Source organism: Barbus barbus (assembly GCF_936440315.1).
Source record: "Barbus barbus genome assembly, chromosome: 2".
In the NCBI taxonomy this organism is placed as follows: domain Eukaryota; kingdom Metazoa; phylum Chordata; class Actinopteri; order Cypriniformes; family Cyprinidae; genus Barbus; species Barbus barbus.
Window position 1 is genome coordinate 12,887,741 of NC_136730.1, and position 16,716 is coordinate 12,904,456.

Genomic DNA, 16,716 nt, shown 5'->3' on the forward strand with positions numbered 1-16,716 from the left:
GCTCAAAAATTTGGGGTCAGAAAGAGTTTTTTCAATAGTTTTATTCAGGAAGGGTGCATTAAATTGATTGAAAGTTATATTAAAAACATTTACAATGCTACAAACTATTTCTATTTAAAAAAAATGCTGTTCTTTTGAACTTTCTGTACAACAAAGAATCCTAAAAAATAAAAAGTATCACAATTTCCACAAAAATATTAAGCAGCACAACTGTTTTCAACATTGATAATAGTCAGAAATGTTTCTTGAGCAGCAAATAAACATATCAGAAATGATTTCTGAAGGATCATGTGACACTGTAGACTGGAGTAATGATGCTAAAAATTCAGCTTTGCATCACAGCAATAAACTGCATTTTACAATACATTCAACTAGCAAACAGTTATTTTAAAGTGTAATAATTTTTCAGTATTATTAAATAAACACAGCCTTGGTGAGCATAAGAGACTCTTACCAGCCCCAAACTTTTGAACAGTAGTGAACGAGGGTTCATTTCTAATAAGTTGCTGCCTTATTAGACCGCTGCCTCTCTAGAGAGCAGAAAAATTAAGCTGACTAGTTTTTGGAACAGAGCTCAAGCGCAGATCACAGTTCATTGTTCATTCCCCGGTGTACGCTGGGATACGAGTGAATATGAGTCACCTGGCTCTGCTCATGAATGGCAGGAATCCAGGGGGTCAGGAGAGGGAAAGTGACAGGATTATTTTTAAATGCCCCACAGAGAGAAATGCACAAGCGGCAGGTGGCCAGGACTCACGGATCGCCAGAGGATCTGAGATCTGTTGTGAGTTTGGAAGAAATCAAGGTTTCGATAACGAACGCTCTGGATTAAAAAAATTCTGAATACTGATGGGATAATGTCCGAATACTTAATGGTCCAACAGATTTATGAAGAAGAAACTGGCTGCATACGGACGACCTGAAGAACTTTAACACATAAACTACATTTTGACATTCTTTCTGAAGAAATTGTGAGAGCTTCTTACCCATATTAAGCTCGTTGACATGACTGTAGCATGTTCTGGGTGGTTATTAGGGTGATGCTATGCGGTTGGTGCTAATATCACTGTAACAGATGTTCTCTTGTGGCTTAACAAGACTTTTAGTTATTTCAAGGATTTAGAATACAATTTTGTGGCTTTTCAGAAGAAATTGCAAGAAATTTTCAATATATGTTTGAGTTATGTACATATTCCTGGGTCATTTTTTATTTCATAAATCAAAAGAAATTGTGCATAAAAATGTAGAGCTTAAAAATAGGTTTTAAAAAGTAAAAAAAAAAAAAATTATAAAAAAGTGAACAAACCTAATGTATGTTCCTAAAAAATATAATACTTTTATTCTAATGGTATAAATACTAAATTACTTCGCTAAATACTATAAGTTATCTCTTATTTAATTTTGTCTAAATGAAAAGTCTATAACATACTTTGGTTAAAATTTCTCAATGGTAGTGTAAAAAACACCTTTACCCTGTAAAAATCAGTCATTCTAGTCCATGTTGCTTTAAATGCTAATGAGCTCTGCTGACCCCGCCCCTCTCTTCTGTGGAGTGACGAGCAGTACGGTTTACTTAAGCCACGAAACTGGCAAACTAGCACATTATTAGGACGGCGATTTGCAAAGATTCATTAAAAAACGTTATACTCACTTCTTCTGTAGATGAAGCTGGATCACAAATGATTCGCGCGAACATAGATGCATTTAGGCAGATTGGGGATCGGAGCATTCACTTCAAAGTGAAAGTAACGTTAATCTTCTGCATCTTCAGCGGCTCAGATGTCGGGAGTAAGCGATGACTACTATAGTCGTTATTATTACATCTAACAACAAAACACCTCAATCGCTTAATCTGAGACATTCCTGTCTTCCCCTGCACCAGCTCTCCGCTCACTCAGGGCAGGTCTAAGGTAAGACGGACTTGTCAATCAACTATCGTGGGAGGGGCCTGTACAGAACTACATCATTCTGACAGAAACCTCAGAACAGCCCGATTTGAGAAAGGGGATTTTAAAATAGAGATTTAAAAAAAAAAAAACACTGGGTGGATTTTTATCATTATAGGATGAATGTGTACACACACTTCCAACACACATTTATGTTCAAACTACTTGAAAAGTGAATTTTGCATCCGATGACCCCTGTAAGCTTGTTGACATGACTGTAGTATGTTCTGGATGGTTATAATGCTATGCGGTGTTAAAATCATGGTAACAAGATGTTCTCTTGTGGCTTAACAAGACATAGATATTTCAAGCATATAATTTTGTGGCATTTTACAGACCGCAAAAGATATTCCATTTTATTTTTGAGGTATTTGTGTGTGTGGTTATAAATTCCAATGAAGTAACTATAAGAAGAATCCACCAAAAAAAAAAAAAAAAAAGAGCGGTTCAGCTAGACTCACCAACTGTGTCACAAGGCTCATCTTTGTGGACGCAAAAATCTGTTCTGGAGAGAGAAAACAAGACAAGAGAGAAACACAGACAAATGTTAGATAATAGAAAAGTGAATCAAATGAGATCTATATTGTTTCTCCAACACAACAATGAGATTAAAAAGAGGGCAAATGGAGACTCCTTTTCAGATTTTTCTCCTGTTAATCTCACATTTGTTTCATCTAGAGTTTCAGAGACCTCAAAAATGTCTCAAACGATGCTCAGACACCAGATTTTGCAGTCAAAAGTCAGAGATCTTACTAAACATTTCTCATAATTTCTTCCACAAATGAATCTATGCTATTTACATTCACTTTATAACTCTATACTCTTCCTGAAAGTTGATTAATGACTCACGTGTCTTTTGTTTCTCCTAAAACACTTGATTTCAAGGTTGGCAGATGAATTTTGGGACTTGAGACATATAACTGAGATTTTCATTGCACATTCATTGACTTGTGTATTATTTATTTGTAAGAGAAGTACACTAACCAGATTCAAGGCAACAAAAGCAAACATTAAAGGCAAAACAGCAAATAATCTTTGGTAAACAAGGAATGAAAAGCTGATATATAATATCTTGAGAAGCTTCAATATATCTGCGAAACAAAAGGGTCCTGCTGAAAATGTTTTGTTGTGTTTGTTTAGATGCCTGTTGCCTGAACCTGACCTCTGATGGTTAAATAGTGCATTGTGGGAAAACCACAGTGCTTTTGTTGTAACTGTGCACTCCTTTCCCCTGTGTGGCGTTCCTCCATGAGTTAAAGGAGTAACACTTCAAAACAACATTAAATTAATCAAGCCCAGCTCATTTCCTACTCGACTCTTGTTTACATGAGGAGTGAACCAGCCACAATGCTCAAGAGAAGTTACAACAACCAGACAAGAGTGGCATGAACTCAATATGACACCAAAACTTCAGACAGCGACAGCAGTAGAGCGTTTCTGTGACTTCTGATGCATAAAACCACTAACTAGCATTCAGGACTGACACTCAAACACACGCTAGGGTGAATCCCACGATGCCTGTCAAGATGTCTGAGTTATATTTTACCCCAAAACCAAAATAAATTTTGCATGAGGAAATGTTTTTGTAGAACCAAAAAATATTAAACAAATCAAATAAAAATAAAATAAATAAATAAATAAAAATTTCACACCAAAAAATTAATTTATTTATTTTTTGAAACTTAGAAGCCAAAAATATCTTCCAAAAAAACAAAAATAAAAACAATATAAATCACCTCAAAATGTAAAATATATTAGATATAAAATAAAATAAAAATATTTAGCTCCAAAAACTGAAAATTAGAATTATTTTTTAAAATTCAGTACATAAAAATATGCTCCAAAAACAAATAAAAGAAAAAAAAACATAAATCACCCCAAAACATAAAATGCATTTTGAGATATAGACTTTTCAATAAAAATAATAATATCCCACACACTATGATAGTGTGGCCAATCAATTTTTTTTATTGATTGGATTTGACATCATTGTTGGAGTGTTTTGCCTACGCACCTATCAATTTCTCAGGTGTGCTGAGTTTGTGTTGATTGAGATATAGACATTTAAAAGATTTTTAATACAATTTTGTGGCATTTTAAAAATTGCTAGAAAATGTCATGAGATTGTCAGGATTGTGGACTGTTTTGTGTGTGTGTTTTTCTCCCCATGTGTTCCCTGTGACCCAGGCTGTATCCGAAATCGCCCCCTATACCCTATTCCCTACATTAGTCCACTCATATAGTTCACTTGAAGGAGTGAATGAAAACGAGTGAGTGAATTCGGACACTCAGTGCACCGGAAGGACTGCCGCTTTTGCATAGTTTGCTTCCTGTTAAATAATAATTTGATATGGGCAGCTCCAATAGTAAGATTGGAGGATTTATCTAGAACTCAGTCACGGAAATTATGTATAAACCCTAATAGTCAATTTACAATTAATTTGTACCTGTGTTGTATTACGCCGTGGACGAGCGCTTCTAAAATTAATGAATGGATGATTCAGCTGCGGGCACCATCTTCTGGTGAGACGCGGGAATTCATTCGGCGCGCAACTCTCTCAGTGCATTCTGGGGATTCTCTAGCCGTTGAGTGTACATCGCTTGTACACTCGTTTTTGCGGTGCATTGTGGGATTGAATGAGTGCACTCGAGAACATCCACTATGGTTTCGAACACCACTTAAAATGGCTGTCCCCTCAAATAGTGCACTATTTGAGGGTATAGGGGGCGATTTCGGATACAGCCCCAGTTTTTCCCTCATGTTGACTGTGTTAATTTGACTCCAGGTGTGTCTCGCTCCTCCCTGATTGTTCTGTGTATTTAGGTCTTGTCCATTCAGTTAGTGTTTGTCGGGTCTGACTGTCTTTCCATGTGTTCCTGTGTCTCCTACGTGTGTGGTCTATTAAAGAACGTGTTTTTGAAGTACTCCTTGTTCCCTGGTAAAGTCTGACAGAGACACACACACACACACACACACACACACATACATTTTTATTTATGTATTTCTTTTTTAAATGTATTTATTTTCCACAAATGGCCTCTTGGGTGTATTACAAAACATGAAGTGAAATATAAAGTATAAATATTTCCCTTCAAAAATCCCCCAAAAAAGGTAGGTTTTTTTTATCCATATATACAGTACACACACACACAAAGCATTTTGAGTTTTTTTTTTTTTTCAGATATTTGCTGATTTTTCTGGATTTTGTTAGGCAGATCAGCACTGATAGAGTTTGGTCACCGCAGCAGGGTTAACGTGAGCGTGCTGAGAATTATGTCAGAGCCCTATGGAACAAACAGGGAACGTCTAAAGGCCTGGGCTGGGTGTGAAATGGCAAACAGATGCTTCAGAAGAGGTCGTTTTCCCACACACCCATCTGACGACTGAGCAAGGTGCTGACAGCTTCACGTCAGCATCTGGGAACAAATCAATGTGAAGTTATACGACACATATATCAGGGCTTGTGGTGCCTGCGAAGAAGTGCAGACAGACAGAAGAGGGCAGAGAGAGACGGCGAGAAACAGAAAGAGACTACTGCAAACACCAAACAACACTTCATGTCTGGATATCGTCCAGACTTGCTTGCATTCCCACCCCCCACTTCCCGACTGGCCTGAATTCAAACAGATTCGTCCCCACATTACAAGCAGAAAGCACATCTCCTCCCCGCCACCAAAGGAAATCCATCTGACATCCAAGAAGATCTAAGAGACTTTGTATTTTTGCTCTCTCAGCACGATAAGAGTTGCACCGAGGCAAGTTGTATCATATGCAAACTAGGCAAGTTGTTTGCTAAAACACAATTAAACAACCCGTCACACAGGGTCAACGTCAGCTCATGCTGAAGGCACCTCTGAATCCCTCAATTAGCAGTCGACATTGCAGACTGAAAAGCATTCCTGAGTCTAGAGCAACCACGTCCAATGCCTTCAAATCTGCTAACAACAAAGAGTTAAAGATGTCTGCTGTGCTTCCTCTTGTAATTGTCTTTGGCAGGGCTGAACTCTGGGGAGGCAGTGGCCGCAGCCTCGGAGCCTGTAATTTGACTTTACCAAAACCATTTTTGAGCTTAAACAATGACTAACAGGTGAGGAGGAGAGCCAGAACACCAGATACTTCTGCTGTGGTTTTAAACACTGAATTGTTAACAAATAACAAGCAGGGATTGTGGTACTCAGTGTTGGGGAGTAACTCAGTAAAAGCAGCGACATCACAGACTTTACTAAATTACTCAACTCTTGCTGAAAAGTATCAAATCTTCTCATTTACGTTCATGCATTTTGCAGATGCTTTTATCCAAAGTGACTTACAATGCATTCAAGGTTTACGAGATATAGAACGGATATAAAACTCTTATTTTTCTAGTTTAATTAGTTGCATTGTGTTAATTTCTTTGTTCAATTATGTCAGTAATAGTGACCGCATGGTAAACTGTAAACTACTGTAAAAATGCTACAGAAAAACTGTTAATAGGCTAACAGTAAGTTCCCGTAATACATACAGGGGAAAACTGTAAAAGATCTAACCGGATATTTTTTTACCATAAAATACTGTTAAATGTACAGTTTTCAGAAGTAATAATGCAAATCAAATTATAATTTACAGTGAAAAACTCTAAAATGGAATTACAGTTTTATACTGTAAAATTTGCAGGTTGTTCTGTAAATATGTTTAAATTTTTATTGTATTTTTACAAAATTATTCTGGCAACCACCGCTGCCAGGATTTTTTTGTAAAAACAAAAAAACAGTTTTTGCACCAGGTAAATACTCTGACTGCTCTCATTTTAGAAGGACACGTATGTTTAATACTCAATTTCACACATGAAAAACATGTTGAATTGCATTAAAACTGCCTTTTATGGCAATTGTACACATCTGGTATTTACACATATTGGTATTATTTACACATCAGCACCAAATAATGTTGAAATAGTTTAATTTACCAGAAATAACCGTTAAACAGCAGTGCAGGTATCACTAACTAAAACCAAGACTATATATTACACACACACAATATACACATATATACATATATATATATATATATTAGTGCTGGGCAACGATTAATCGCGATTAATCGCATCCAAAATAAAAGTTTGTGTGTATATAATATATGTATGTGTACTGTGTATATTTATTATGTATATGTAAATATACACACATTCATGTATATATTTAAGAAAAAAATAGATTATGTTTATATTAAAAAAAAAAAAAAATATATATATATATATATATATATAATATAAATTATATGAATATAATTATATACATGTAAATATTTTCTAAATATATACTGTATGTGTGTGTATTTATATATACATAATAAATATACACAGTACACACACATATATTATTTACACACAAACTTTTATTTTGGTTGTGATTAATCGCGATTAACTGTTGCCCAGCACTAGTATATATATATATATATATATATATATATATATATATATACACATACATAGAAAGAGAGAGAGAGAGAGAGCACATAGCAAAATTACTAACACTTAAAAATGTAAATTATAAAAAGTATAAAAAAAACACTAATTCAAAATATTAATAAATAATATAACAGTAATACTAAAATAACATTGTTAAACATCTGGAGTGAGGCTCTTGAGTTTCAGTATCTGTCCAGTTTTTACAATATTTCCTTCTGCAACGTAAATAATCCCAATTTTGAAATCTGTTGTCACAGAATTAGACCTAAATGGAAAATAGTGTGGAGTGATTGCATCAATTCTGTCAGAACTTCATAATTGGCTCAAACTAATTTCTGAAAGCACCATAACCTCAAATCTGTTAATCATATAGTGCAGCTTTGTTCACACAGCATTCAGTCCATGTTATGGCATTAACTTTTTTAACAACAGATTCTGACCTGTGAATGGAATAAAAGAGGAAAAAGCTGTATGAACTGTCTAATGTTATTAGCTTTTGTTAGTAGTCTTTAGTGTAGCTGACTATGTTTTCAAAAGAACAGCATGACTGTAGTGTACTTTAAATTAGGAGCAGGTTGTAGTTTGGAAAGCTACATTTTCAAAGTAGCTTCCCCAACGTTGGTGGTCAACAAATGACAAACTAAAACATCAGAGGACCTTTGAGGTGGTTCGACAGAAAAACAGGAAAAAAAAAATCAAATAGGCTTTTCGAATTAACAAAGACGCTGTTGTTTACTAAACGTCAGACAGCTAAGATTAATGTCTCTTGTTGTGAGTCTGCAGTCCTCATACGTTTTCACCATGCGTGCTCTGCAACGTGTCACTTTGGCTGTCTCATGTCCCTCTATTCCAAAGGGTTTTTGATGTGGGCTTCTGGTTTCCCTTCTTGTTCCTTCACAGCTTAAGTGAATGTGACACACATCTGGGTGCTGAAGACAGATCCTGTTCAGCGACAAACGGCTGGAAAGGGATACAGTTAAGAGCGCTGATTTCCATTAGCGCTGACGTGCTTGGAGGATGTGATCCGCCACCCTGTCCCAACTGTCGCAAAACCGTCCGAATGAAAGCATTTCTGACCTCATGCTGCATAATAGGAGCTAACGCTGCGTTCCACTCGACTCGGAAAGTCAGAATTTCCAACTTCCTACTTGGAAAGGTGCAACAAAGTCGGACTTCCAATTTGGAAACTCGTGCGGAAATCTAGAGGTGCCAACATTACATAATAATCAGACCTGTTTAGTAAACGCTTGCAGAGACTGCCGTGTACAACATGGTAAATGATCTTCTCTGCAGTGTTAATTTCGTTGACAAAGACGACGACGAAAAATATTCGCCAACGAACCTTTTTTCTGTGACTAAGACGAGACGTTGACGAGCTAAAACTAATATCTGATGATAAAAACTGACGAAATTTATGCCACATCTTCGTTAACAAGACGAGACGGGACTAATATGTTATTTGAGGACTACCGGACATTCAAAATACATCCTATAGGCTAAGTTAACTGTCTTGTCTTTCAAAATGTGCGTCTCTGTCATTGGATAAGGTGCGTTTGCATGGCAGCCGCGGTGGACGGATAGGCTACCAAAACGCGAACTAGCGATCTGAAATGGCCTCAGCACCCGAAGGGTTAGGGAGTGGGTGACCAGATGTCCCGTTTTTCCCGGGAGTCACAATTCATTGTCGATTAACTTAAAGTTAGTGAAGGTGCGATAGGAGGAAACGCGCTGATAGAAGTGCTCTCTCTCGCGCGCGCTCCACTTCTTCAGTTCTCATACAGCGCGCGATCAGTTCTCAGTGCTCAAATACACACACAGCAGTCCACATGTCTCTCATGTAGAGTATCTCATGGAAATACAGTCCGTTATGGTTTAAGTGAGTTTAAACCGGTGGGTGAAAACTGAATGTGTGTCAGTAGGCTATTACATGCATACCTTCCATCTTAAATGGACAGCATTCCTAATTATGTCATAAATGTTAACCAACATAAGATGTTAAATAAATGTATACTTGTTAAGTAAACCTACTGTATCTGAAAAATGAGTTTAATTTATATCTCTACCAAAAAAATGAAAATTTATTCCAGTTTTTCCAAATTCAATCCTTGATTCAAATTTATCATAACTAAGCTTAATTGATTTGGTCTAAAGAGAGAATAATTGATGACTATTTTTGTTTGAATACTACATATAAAATATCTACCAAAATAAATGTTGGTAACTGCAGTTTGACTAAAAGTAATGACTAAAAGTTGACATAAATGCAATGACTTTTCGTCGACTAAAACTATGAAAGACTCAAATGACTAAAATGTGACTATTAAGCATTTTTGTCTCAAGATAAAGACTAAGACTAAATCAAAAATGCCTGCCAAAATTAACACTGCATCTCTGTTGACTATCATGCATTTCATGGCATCATTTAACCTATGCAATTTGCTGGCTAAGAGACTTCTTTAAATAAAATCAAACATCTGCAGTTATACAGTGGAGAGTTGCTGTTTTCGAGTCTAGTGAGTATGAACGATATCCAGGCATCCATCTATCCATCTATTTATCTATTTATTGTTCTTTCTATCTGTAAGGCCCATAAAACACTCAAACTTAAAAAAAAAATCTCAAAACTTTCAAACATGGATTTATTCTAGTTAAAAGATATAGTTATATGAATTTCTTTGATTTTGAATTCATAATTCTGCATACACCACTGTTCAAAAGTGGTGTAGAGTTCAGTACATGGGCACAGTAATGCTGGCCCTGGTGCTGGGACTCTACCTGACACAGCTCTTTAAAAGAATAGATCGGTTGGTAATGATTTTATAACGGATCTCAGCAAAGGCCTGAATGAGTTTAAGCTCTCAGAAGAGCAGTGAAAAGTGCAGTGTGAATGTGGCCATAGAAGCATTAAGAAGATAATCTTTCTTCAGTCAGCAAGTGCCGCGGGAACCCGGGACGATCCACTGACAGCCCCAACAAAGCTGTGAGAGGGGAAACCGAGGCACACCTTGTCAAGCCTTAATTTGCTTTGATGCATTCCCGCTGCCCCGAGCCATCTTGGCATGCATGCTGAGACAGTTGTTGCTCCTGTATGCTGCATCCTTACAGAGAGCTGCTTTTGTACACCGGCGGAGATCATATTTAACCCATTGCAGGGGGAACAAAGGCCCTCTCTGTGTGTGCTGGCTCTCCCTGCGAGCTCCTCGGGCCCGGGATGACAGATAGTATCTGACAGGCTCACATGAGTCGTTTTAACAAAAGGATTTTCTTTTTCTTTACTTTTTTGGATCCTGAAAATTACAGTACGCTAATAAACCCTAATCTCGCACCAGGAATGCCGTGTTTTGGCTGCCATGAGTAATCTGTTGTAGTGAAAAGATGAAGATCGGGAGCAAACCTGTCTCGCTGACAGCAGGATTAATAGGCTCTATCACAGCTCAGATACCGGCGGGTTCAAATTGTGTTGGATCTCAATAAAAGAGATTAAAAAAAATGTAAATCTGTCTTAAGCAGCCAAGAGCTGAAAGACACGGAACTTCAAAGGCCGCGTGTGACAAAACGGAAAGTGAAAGACGTAAAAGAGAGAAACGCAATAAAATCTGTGCAGATGTGAAAGGCCAAACCAGTATTTGGAAACAGAAGTAACACTTAAAAATGTCTGTATCTGTCTATATCTGTCAAATTCTGCACAATCTTGTCCCTTATCTAACTTTTTTCATCGTTTTTGGTTAGTGTCTTTTAATCAACTGGTCTTTTGGTCCGTTTTAGTCAGGGCTGAGCAATTTTTCAGATTTTAGCGATTAATTCAAATAAAACTTTTGCCACGATTTTATTTTTTAGAAATCGTGGAATCATTATTGAATAGAAATATTACCAAACGTTAGAATTATAAACTTTGCCAATATGCCAATGATAACAGTAAAGAGAAAAGATTGACCGTACCGCATGTCGGCGCACGTGATTAACTGCTCATGTGTGACACACTTTGAGAAGGACCATACTGTAAGTAGGTGCTATTCACACAGAATTCACTTTTGTATTGACAAATATGTGATGAGGGCAGTAGAACAGGAAAAACCTTTGAAATTGAGCGCCGCATTTTTAGAATGCCGTTTCATGCATGAGATGCTGCAAGAGTGCTACAGTTAAACACGTCCATGTTTACACAGAAAATAAATTAATAAAATAAAAAAGCAGCACAATTGAATAAAATAACTGTAAAGAACTACTACTATATGTCTGGGCTGAAAGCTGCTGTTCATTGTTTTTACAGAATATTTATAGTTAATAATAGTCTACTGGTGTTAGTCATTTTGAATGTATGCATCTTTTCTGCAAAGATATTTAATAAGTGATTTGTTCAACATTTAAGTTTATTTATTTTTAAAGCACTTTCAAAACAGCCTAGAGGCTGACCAAAGTGCTGTACATGAGGAGAATAATAAGTCCAATATAAAATCCAAAATAAAATCAGCAAATTAACACACGTTGACAGCTAAGGAAAACAAATGAGTTTTAAGGAGAGATTTGAAAACTGATAAAGAGGGGACCATTCTAAATTGTACAGGTAAACTATTGTACAATCGAGAGCCCACCACAGAAAAGGCTCGGTCCCCCCCTGCGTTTCAGCCTTGAGCAAGGGAGATCTTAAACTTCTAGAAGGGTTATAGGGACACAGTAAATCAGACAAGTATTTTGAAGCAAGATTATGTAGACATTTAAACACAAATAAAATAATTTTTAAATCAATCCTGAAGTGGACTGGGAGCTAGACTGGGAGGGTCAAATTTACGACCATTTTTGATAAATTTAGCTGCAGCATTTTGAACAAACTGAAGTCGAGCTACCTGAGATTTAGAGATACCATAAAATAGAGAATTGCAGTAATCCAAACGCGAAGTTATAAAAGCGTGGGTAACTATCTCGCAAGATTTTTCAGACAAATTTTTTTTATTTTGGAGAGTGAACGAAGCTGAAAGAAACTAGAGGCAACGATACATGTTTATCTAATGTTCGGCGACTATCAATAAGGACACCAAGATTACGTACTCAGTTTGAATTAAAAACAGACAAATTGCCCAGGACAGAATTATTAAATGGACCAAAAATTATAATCTCAGTCTTAGAGTCATTAAGAGTGTCTTTATTAGATATTATAGAATTTTCTTTAACTAGAGGGTAATAAAGATAAAATAACTTGAATCATGTAGTCACATTTTCAAGATGACTAGTTAAAAAAAAAAAAAATCAAGAATTTAATTTAAATAAATAAAATGTTGTACTTGGCCATATCACCAAGCCCTAGTTTTAGTGAATATATAAAGCTCTGCTCAGGTTCACACTTGAGTTCCAAATTTGCTCATCAAATCGTGATTGATAAGTACCTGGTGACCAGCACGGCCACGTCCACAGGAGGAGGATCGTCTCTGCTCCCAGGAACGTGATTGTTTCCCAGGTATCGCGCGCCGTATTCCTCATGCTGCCAGTGACAGAAGCTCTCCAGGGCTTTTTCTCCATGGTGGCCCACCTTCAGCTTTTCCTAAGAAACACACTGGACAATTAGAATCTGATTTACAGACTTCAGCAAAACTTTAAATTAGATACTTCCCACTGTATTTGTAAGAAGGTCTGTAGTAACATCAGTTCACCTTACACGCAAGTGAACTGTGTCATATTTTTTTTCTTTGAAACAGTAAGACATAATGAACGGGTTGTAATTCTGTCCCACACAGCCTCAAATTAAATATGACAGACTCCCAGGGACAAACAGTTTACACTACCAATCAGTGGATTTTACTTTAAAGACCCTATAAAACTGATGAGAGCAGTATTTCCTATTGAAACGGCAAGAGGCACACAAATCAAATTTGGGCTTAAAGAGCCTTTTAGATTATAGTTTTTACATGAATCATGATTTGCTGCTTTGTTACTTGTTAGTCATTAGAGAGAATGTTTTATTGGATACATGTTTGTTGATAGTAAATGTTTCTTGAGCAGCAAATCAGCATGATTTCTGACAGATCATGTGACACTATGACTCCCGCTGACATGAAGTGGGACTTGTTGATTCATCGATCACACAATGAAATCAACATGGTTTTGAGAATTGCTGCTCTAATTCAGTTGTACGTGAAGACCGCTTGTTTCACGCAGCAGAGACTGAGTCCAAAGGCTTTGCCCTGAAGCATCACTACATATTTACACTAATGGCTATTCAGTGACATCCTGACATACATCATTTCTTTAGAGGTGAGCACTCAAAAACCTTCTGGCAGACTCTCCGGAGCCTTTGGAGAGAATGAAATCCAGCAATAAAATGAAGGGGAAAACCGGTAGTTAAACACACACACACACACACACACACACACACTGAGCGAGGATAACATCACAGGTCCTGAGGATAGGAATAAAACAGCAAGGGAGCAGATAAATGGCAGGTTGAGTCATGATGCACATAGATCTGGATGTTGATCTAGGCCCCGTCCACACGAAGACGGGTTTCTCTGTATACGCATAAATTTTTTACCGTATAGGCGTTTCGTCCACACGAAACCGGCGTTTTCGAAGAGTGAAAGTCGTGAAGGGGGAAGTCGTGGCCTAATGGTTAGAGAGTCGGACTCGTAATCCAAAGGTTGCGGGTTCGTGTCTCGGGCCGGCAGGGATTGTAGGTGGGGGGAGTGAATGTCCAGCGCTCTCTCCACCCTCAATACCACGACTGAGGTGCCCTTGAGCAAGGCACCGAACCCCCAATTGCTCCCCGGGCGCCGCAGCATAAATGGCTGCCCACTGCTCCGGGTGTGTGTTCACGGTGTGTGTGTGTGTGTGTGCATTTGTTCACTACTCACTGCTGTGTGTGTGCACTTGGATGGGTTAAACGCAGAGCACCAATTTCGAGTATGGGTCACCATACTTGACAATACGTCACGACTTTACGCACATGGTCCAAGTCTTTTTCTCTGTTTTTTTGTGTATCTCTGTGGCAGAATTACAGCGCCACATATTGGTCTGGCATGTGTACTACATCGTTTTCAGTCGGTTTCAGTGATTCCGTGTGGACGCAGATATTTCCTGAGACGACTCCGTGTTTACGGAATTTGAGGCAAAAAAAAAGATTGGATACGGAGAAACCCGTCTTCGTGTGGACGCAGCCCTTGTGTTTGTACACTTACTGGACGGGTGTGCAGCAGAACCAACTTGGTGACCCGGATATGGATCCTCACACCCAAACTCTGGTGTTGAAACATGTTATACACCTGTAGAGAGAGAACGAGGCAATACAATTAACTTTGACTTAAAATTCACTCAAAATATTTTAAAATGGATAACAAGTATCAGTGGTAAGTTTCAGTGAATTTCAGTAGATTTTTAGAAAAAAGGCAAGCAAAAATGATATTACAGTTGATACATTTGATTTAATATCTAATTTAAATAAATAGAAACACTGAATTCAAAACACTGATTCAATGATTCATTTGCATAACTAAAAAAGGGTCTTTTTTTATTCTTTAATTGAAAAAAAATTGAAAAAATATGCCTGGGTTGTTTTAACTAGAATTTAACAGTATTTTATAAAATATTATGCAGTATTTAATTAATTTTATGTTATATATTTATATTCTATTTTTATTTCCTCAGAAAATATCAAGAAACAATGTTACAAATATTTTATTTATTTATTTATTCATTCATTCAATTCTGTTTGGTGCAGCTAATGTTACACTATGTTGCCGGGCTGTATCCATGCAGATTAACATAAAAAAAAGTTATGTCTTTTTTTTTCTTTAAATTAAAAACTATGGGTTGTTTTAATTAGAATTTGACATTATTTTATAAAATTTTACAATTGTTTAATTCATTTTATATATATATATATATATATATATATATATATACACATTTTATTTTATTTTTTTCAGAAAATATCAAGAAATAACAAATTGCATGTTAAATATTTATTACAAATATTTATTTCAATTCAATTTTCAATTCAACAGTAAAAAAGGTTACCTTTGTGTCGTTTCTAATATCTGCCTACAATTTTGAGTATATATATTCTGTAGAAGCATCACCTCTGGTTATTGAAAAAACACATTGACAAAGCCAAATCGCTAAACAATAACTTTTGAAATATAACATGCATTATCTCTACATAAAGAAAGATAAAAGAATGAAGAAAGAGACAGGTGTTTGAGCTTTCATCGTCCTCAGAAATGTAAGCTGTGTGATTCACAATATCATAAAAAAACATGACTGGCTCTTATAGAATAAAAACCAATGACAATTCCATGCGGGATGAAGTTAATGAAGAAGTATAGAGCTGAACTGAAGGAGGATTCAGATGCTGATGAGTAACCAGCATCTGGAGGGGAATCGCAGAGACTGATTTGAATAACAGCATTTTTTTGTCAAACTCGCTTGTGAGGAATGTAAATCTAAAGACCTCAGGGAGGACAAAAGGAGGTGTACTTTCTTACCAAATCACACACATCTGGGCAATTCATTCATTTTTATATTAATCTTCATATGACTCACCACTGTCATTAGAGATACAGTAGAAAGGGCCGTTCTTGAGTTAATGAGCTTTGCTTTACCGCAGCAGATGCAGTGAGGTGTTGTCGTGTGGACTGTTTTACAGATCAATATTCAGTTTGTTTGTACTTTATTATGCAGACCCGCTTTCAGACGCTCGCAGCAAACACTGTGTTTATGAACTTGTTCTGAATGAGCAACTTGATAAGAGTGAGGTCATTCACTCTGGGACGCGACTGAAATACAAAACTGAAGATGATTTTTCTTTCTTCCTTTCAAACCTAAATCTCAAACAATCTCATAAATCTGAACAAGCACAAAAGTTGTTAAAGTCAATAGAAAGTAATATCAGGTACAATGTTTCATTATATATATATATATATATTTGTAATTTATTTTTTTTTGTTACGGAAGGAACAGAGGAAGCATGCGGATCCATCTGCAGATCTTTATTATTGCATGGTCAAAACAGGCTTGGGTCAATTCACAGCAAACAGACATAGATGAGGTAAGACAAGAGTAATCCTAGGGCAAGCGTGGGTCTTTGATCGGAAAACAATATCCAACAGGGCAAGGCAAAGAGAGATAATCCAGGTACACAGCAATAGTCCAGGCAGGGGCAAACAGAGTCAGAAACAGGGTCAGGCACACAGGTAATCCAAACAAGCAGGCGAGAATCGAAGGACCGAAAAACAGGCAAGGCGAACTAGTCTAAGACTTGGACGTGAAAACAAACAAAGTCTAAAGAAATGGCTCTGTGGAGTAGCTGCACTAAGACGATAATGTGATAATGTATA

At 36.8% G+C, this 16,716-nt stretch overlaps 1 protein-coding gene across 1 annotated transcript in view; it reads right to left on the reverse strand.

Annotated features, from left to right (window-relative positions):
* The window catches only part of LOC306881118 (A disintegrin and metalloproteinase with thrombospondin motifs 17-like), a gene marked incomplete at its 5' end in the record, with an annotated part of 150,241 nt that overhangs the window by 103,081 nt on the left and 30,444 nt on the right, over nt 1-16,716 (reverse strand). Inside the window, 3 exon segments of the mRNA XM_079435034.1 lie at nt 2,408-2,451; nt 12,775-12,929; nt 14,560-14,643. Coding sequence (XP_079291160.1) covers nt 2,408-2,451; nt 12,775-12,929; nt 14,560-14,643 — 283 coding nt within the window.